The sequence below is a fragment of the Bactrocera latifrons genome, unplaced genomic scaffold (genome assembly GCF_001853355.1).
Source record: "Bactrocera latifrons isolate USDA-ARS-PBARC rearing strain unplaced genomic scaffold, ASM185335v1 scaffold_242, whole genome shotgun sequence".
NCBI classification, from domain to species: Eukaryota; Metazoa; Arthropoda; class Insecta; order Diptera; family Tephritidae; genus Bactrocera; species Bactrocera latifrons.
In genome coordinates, this window is record NW_017535986.1 from 390833 (window position 1) to 397707 (window position 6875).

General features: G+C 33.1%; 2 protein-coding genes across 2 annotated transcripts in view; both read left to right on the forward strand.

Moving 5' to 3' along the window:
* LOC108969156 (putative transcriptional regulator cudA) overlaps positions 1-542 on the forward strand; it is a 50591-nt gene extending 50049 nt beyond the window's left edge. Inside the window, exon 2 of the mRNA XM_018933712.1 lies at positions 294-542. Coding sequence (XP_018789257.1) covers positions 294-313 — 20 coding nt within the window. The 3' untranslated portion in view covers positions 314-542. The remainder of the gene's footprint in view (positions 1-293) is intronic.
* The window catches only part of LOC108969155 (ecdysone receptor-like), a gene marked incomplete at its 3' end in the record, with an annotated part of 54811 nt that extends 53306 nt beyond the window's left edge, over positions 1-1505 (forward strand). Inside the window, 1 exon segment of the mRNA XM_018933711.1 lies at positions 539-1505. Coding sequence (XP_018789256.1) covers positions 884-1505 — 622 coding nt within the window.
* Between the last annotated feature and the right edge of the window lie 5370 nt (positions 1506-6875).

A 6875-nucleotide genomic window follows, 5' to 3' on the forward strand; every position in this document is an offset into this window, starting at 1 on the left:
AAAATTAAAAAAAAAAAAAATTTTATTATAAAACTCAATATTCCATATTTCAAATGTACCAAAAAAGTACCAATAACATGCGCAAAATACAAAGTCAAATTCAGTATGAATTTCGAAAAAATTCTATAAGGAGAGTTGTTAAAAAAAAAATAGTGTTCAACCAGTTCAAGTGCCATTAAACAAGAAAAAGTATGTACAAAAAATGCAAAGAAAGCAGTTTAAAACTTGATTGCATTTCTTTAACTTATGCCTACATCTCTCCCATCTCTTTCTCTTTTTGTGTCTCATTTCAGTGACAAAGCGCGCATTTTAAATACAAGCAAACAAATGAGCTTGTTTGAAGCAGAAACAGCTAAACAAATAATTTTTTTTGAGGTCGAATTATACGCACAAACACACACACACATACAAGCCACAGAATTTTTGCGAATATTAAAATTTTATGATTAAAATTGTACGAATATTTCAGAAGTAAAACGACAAGTTTTGAGCTTTCATTTAAATTCAAAAAAAAATTATTTTTCATTATTGATTTTAGATTTGAAATAAGTGCATGCAATTTAAGCAGCAAATATACAAGTGCAAAATTATAAAACGCAAGCATGTATTTCGTGCACAAATTAGTACGCAAAAAGTAATGAAACTAGAAAACAAACAGTGAAATATTATTTACCAAAAAATAAAAATTCTTAAAAAAAGCAAATTTTACACACAATAAAATTTTCCAAACAAAAAAAAAAAAACAAGTGTTTAAAAATTAGTTCAACAAGTCTGCTGTGCAGCGCAAACTAGGCTAAAGTGAATAACGTGTCTACCAAATACACCCACACACACATACACAACCCAATCAAACAACTTCACCAACTTGACTGGCCGAACAACAATGATGAAGCGACGTTGGTCGAATAACGGCGGTTTCGCCTTTCGCATGCTAGAAGAATCCTCCACCGAAGTGAGCTCATCCTCCAACGGGCTCGTGCTCAGCACGGCATTATCGCCCTCACCGCTCGACTCACCCGTTTATGGTGAACAAGATCTGTGGTATGATGCCGCATTCAATGGACATGGTGGTCATAGCGTGATCACCTCGGCACATGGTTGCGCTGCGCTGCTGCCGCCACAAACTACAATAATACCGTTGCCACCATTGGGTGGTGTCATAAATAATATGAATGTCAACGGCGCTGGCAACAACACAAATGGCACGAATTTTGTTCATGGTAATGGTGGCGTTGGTGGCGGCGGCGGCGGTGTAATGGGCCATGGCAATCAACTGAACAACGGGCATCTGGGCAATCAACAAAATGCACAGAATAATAATAATAATAATAATTTGAATATGAATAACAACAACAATACAAATATGTTGCATGCAACACTAAATCAGGGTCTAATTAATGGTTTGATGGGTAGTGTGTTGGGTGGCAATGCCGGCATGCAACACAATGGACTCAACATGCAACAGCATACGCCACGTAGCGATTCGGCGAATTCAATATCGTCAGGTAAGTGACGAAAAGGTTGTGGTGTACGCTAAAACGTATGTATTTTCGGACAAAAAACTGAAATTTTAATTATTGAAATTCTAACCTCAAAAATGTTTGGCAAAGTCGATATAAAAAAAAGAAAAAAAAAAACATTACTGAAGCTATAATATGCTACACAGCTGAATTATTTATAGCTTAAAAGGGCATAAAAATATCTCTAGATTAATTTTGATAGGTTAGTTTGTATGGCAGCTATATGCTGTAGTGCTCCGATTTGAATGATTATCGGGGAAATTCTAGAACTTCCTTGGAAAATAAGCTGTGCCAAATTTCGTTAAGATATCTTGTCTAATGAAAAAGTTTTCCATACAAGAACTTGATTTTGATGGGTTAGTTTGTATGGCAGCTACATGTTATATTAGTCCGATCGAAATGATTTCTGAGATAATTGTAACGTTGCCTTTGAGAATGGTCTTTGCCAAATTTCGTTAAGATATGTCGTAAAATAAACCAGTTCTCCATATTATAGCCTGATTTGGATTGGTCAGTTTGTATGGCAGCTATATCTTATAATGCTTCGATCAGGAAAATTTATTCGGGAAATTATAACGTTACTTAGGACAGTTATCTGTGATAAATTTCGTGTTGATATCTTGTAAAATAAAATAGTTTTCCATGCAAGTACTTGATTCTGATCTGTAAGTTTGTATGGCCGCTAAAAGATGTAATGATTCGATCTGAACAGTTTCTTCGTATGTTATACAAATGTCTCAGATAATAAGTTATGCCAAATTTTCTTGAAGATATCTCGTCAAATAAAAAAGTTTCCCATACAAGAACTGAATTTTGACCGAACAGTTTATATGACAGCTGTATGCTATAGTGGTCTGATCTAAACAATTAATTCGCAGATGGTAGCTTTGTCTTTAATATTAATCTCAGTCGAATTTTGTGATTATATCTTATCAACTAAAAAAGTTGTCCATACAAGGAATTGCTTTTGACCAATCGGTTCATATGGCAGCTATGTTTTATATTGATCCGATGTCAGCGTTTCTGACTAATGAGAAGATTCTTGCATAGAAAAGTACGTGTGAAAAATTGCAGCTCGATGTCTTTATAAAAAAAAACATTTTTGCATAACGTCTAACCAAAAAACTTTTCGAAAACAAAATTTACATTTTTTGTAACAAAACCTGGTTGCTTCTAAATAAATATAAATTTGTAATGCAGTATGAATCTCTAACGATTTAACGCAATATGTGCTGCTGCGTTTGTCACGCACAAAAAGCAACTCTGCTGTGCGGCCATAATGTACATGCAGCACACCCGCTGTGCTGCAGGATTAGCGTTGATTTTGAGGTCGAGGCTACATATGTATGTACTTCTCTGCTTGGCATGTATTCGGTGTTTAGATTTGTAGATTTGACAGCGTCTTCGCTGCGTCAGTGACCCGGCAGTATAAAGCAACAGCTGCACTTAGTGGCATATACTTATATATATTTATGTAAATATAATATTTATGTACATATGTGTATATAAAATAATCAGAGCGCATTTCATGTAGTACATGTTCGTAGTACGCATATAAGCGAATTATGCTTACAGTTCATCTGCGCATTTCAGCTGCAGTGCAACCAGGCTACACTCACTATAAAGACATACATACATACATACAAATATGTATATTATATATACCGCCATGCAGTCATATGCCCTTGACCGCCTGTGCTCTAGTGCGCTACTTTCGTTAAGGACGAGGTGAAAAGACTCTAAGTGCACATATGGAAAGTTTTTACAGTTACTATTTATATAAACGATGCATATACATACATACTTACATATATGTATGTATATACATGCATATAGTGACATATTTATTTATCAGCATTGATATGTAAATAAGAAGTGTGCCACTTCTGGCTGCTATTAGTTTTTGTTTGACGTTCACAAACTGGGGCAAGGTCAGGAGCAGCACCAACCACAAATTGCGCTCAACAGCGCGGCGCTGCCATTTTGTTGTAGAAAATTTCAGGGTCACTTGCAAATTGCTGCAGTTTTTGTGTTTTTGGCTTTAGGCTTTTGTGATGCGGCTTTTTTCGGCATTTCACCCTCATTGCTGGGCGCAACACTATTACAAATACACATACATACATGTGTGCATGTATTGCAAGTCAGCTCTACTATGGTAATTACTAATTCTTTTGGCCATTTACAAATTTTGTGAATTGGAGCATGAAAAGTGTCGACCAAATTTAAGCGCAAAAAGAATTAAATTACCCACATTTCACATCAATTTCACACAGCTAAATGGCATACATGCAAATCGAGAAATTATGCAAATTTGCCGCAAGCTTTTTTGTCTGCTTCTATCTATCTGCCTACAAATAGCTCTAATGCGCTTACAGTGCGCGCAAAATAAGCAAGTGTCCAAAGCGAGTTTTGCATTTTATGGGTTTAAGCTACGATATCACCACTTAGTGTGTGTTATTTTATGTGAGCTATGGTGAATTCTGCTAGTTATGGTTAGATGTGTATATGACGAACATAAATGCCTCAGTATCGGGAAAATTAAGGGAATTTTTTTTTTTTTTGGACGGGCATTGTTTAATATTTAAAAAAAAAAAGATTTACAGAATTTAATGTACTTTAACAACAAAAAATCATTTTGAGAAATTTTGGATTTCCTTTATCCCGTGATCCCTCTGTAGCTATATGTATGTAAATAGTATATTATATAGTTTTAGTTAGCCTTTTTTACCATTATTCCAAATTTTGTTTTGAAAAATTATTTATTTTTGGTTAATAAAATTTTAGATAAATAAATTTTGTTCATTTTTAGTGATGATTTTAAAATCAAAAACTATTTTTTCAATTAATTAATAATTTTTTAATTAATTATTATTTTTAATTATTGTATACATACATATAATTTTTTAAATTAAAATAACCAAATCATTAAATATATTTCAATTTAATTTATTTTTTTTTAATTAAATTGAAATTCAATTGAAAAAATAGTTTTTGACTTTAATATTTTCTTAATTAAATTAAATTAAAGCAAATTAATTAACATATTTAACTAAATTAAACTAAACTTAACAATTTTTTTTTTTTGTAATTAGAAAAATCAGAACCCTGTGTATAAATATGTTATATTATTTACTTCATCTGGATTATATGTCTTTACTACTACAATATACAAAAAAAAAAAAGTAATTAAAATTTAAAAAAATAATAACACTAATTAAATAAACTTAATTATAACAAATTAATGCGTTAATTTTTATTACTTCATATTATATTTAATTCCAATTTTTTTTATTTAATTTTAAATTCTTTTCTGTAATTAAAAATAAAACTTATTAAAAAATAAATATAAATAATAATAATAAAATAATAATGATTTTTAACACGACTTTTGGGATTAAAAACTAATTTTAAATTTTTTTTATACGGTGGTTTTATTTAGAAATTGGAATATTATATTTTATTAAAATTTTTGAGATTACAAAAAATATTTTAAATTTAATATACAATAAAAAATAATAATTCATTAAAATTAAAACAAACAAATTAAAACAAAAAAAAAATTAATTATAATTAATTAATGCATTTAAAATAAGTTTTTAATTCATTAATGAATTTAATACGGGCTAAATAATTTTAATTAATAAATACAATATTTGAATTTTAATTTATAATTTTATTTTAATTTTTTACTTAATTTTTAATTTTTGCTGTGATTATAAATAAAACTATTTAAAAAAATTGCAATATTAAAAAAATTAATGCTAATTAATTAAAATTAAAATAACATAACAAATCTAAATTTCAATTATTTACAACCCTGAAAATACATGACCCCACACTTTTGCAACAAAAGCAATATGCAGTTGTCAAAATCAACACCGCTACAACAAAATTCACCTTCAAAAGGTCAAGATCACATTCAGATGCTCGTCCTCACAAATTCAGGTCACCAGCAACATCAGCTGCCCTCAAAATTTAGGCCACAATACATGTATTTACATATGCATGTATGTATGTGTGTAAATCAAAAACCAAAAACCAAAACACCGAGAAAGCAATGCCACATGCAATAAGGGCTGTCTCTTATACACATCTAGATGTGTATAAGAGACAGACCAAAACACCGAGAAAGCAATGCCACATGCAATAAGGGTGTAGAAAAGGAGCAAAATTTTCGTACATTGCGCCAGTAACCCAATTCCAGTTCAATGTTAATGCAACGAACCCGCACATGCACGAGCGCACGAATTCAGCTAACGATTGCACTATGTATGAATGAATGAGGATTTTCGCAACGGCGAAGGAACAGCAACAGCGCACCTAACAAACGAACGTAGCTCGGCTGACTGCAATAAAGCGCAACGAAGTGCAAGCGAACTTGCAGTTTGGGCGTAAACAATGTTGTTTGTGTTGCCTTTTTCGACTGTTTTCGAGTTTTCTCCGCTTATATGCATATAAGCATGCAGCGATGTGTGTGTATGTATGTGTGCGTGCGTACGACGACGAATTGGCAATGATCGTTCCAGTGTACGCACGGCTGCGTGACCACTGGCATAGCGTTGCTTGCAACCCTACACATAACGGTGCATGCAGTGATGCAATTTGTGTGTGCCAATAAAGCGCAAATGTCATTGTCACCTTAGGACCGAACGGCGTCGTAAATGGCAGTCGGTCAACGGCAGTGGCAGGGTCTCCAGCTGTGTTGCTGTATGCGTTTGCGCAAGCATGAAGGACAACGTGTAATTCGCTGCTTGGTCGCAAGTGTGCAAAAATTAATTTCTCTTCTTTTCGCTCTTGTTTTTCACTTTACATTTTTGCATAATGTTCGGTAGCTCATGTTTTTTTATTGCCTCGTCGTTGTAATATTCGTATGTGTGTGGCACAGTGTCGTTGGTTGCTTTGTTGTTGCGCACACTTCTTCGTTGGCAACGCATATTTGCATATTTGCTTGTTGCACACGTTGAATATTGATGTTGTTGTTGTTTGAGTTTTGTTGTTATTGTGCCTTAAAGGGGTGACCGACCGATCACCGTCAATATGTTTGCAACACGCAACTGCATTCTTCTTGCACTTCTTCGCATTGTTGTTGTTGTGTTTTCTTTTTTTTTTTAATTTTCTGCATTTTATGCTTGTTTTTGTTTTCGCTTGCACTGCCTCTTTTCACCAGTTTATTTTTAATTCTGTTTGCCATGCACGAGCAATGACATTCATTCCTTGTAATGTGCGCAACAACAACTATGTATGTATGTATGTATGCTGCAGGGCTTGCATGCGCCTAATTGCACTTCGGCATGGCTACGGCTTCACTCGAGTGCATTTTGCATCGCACGTTGCTCACATACATACTATTCATAC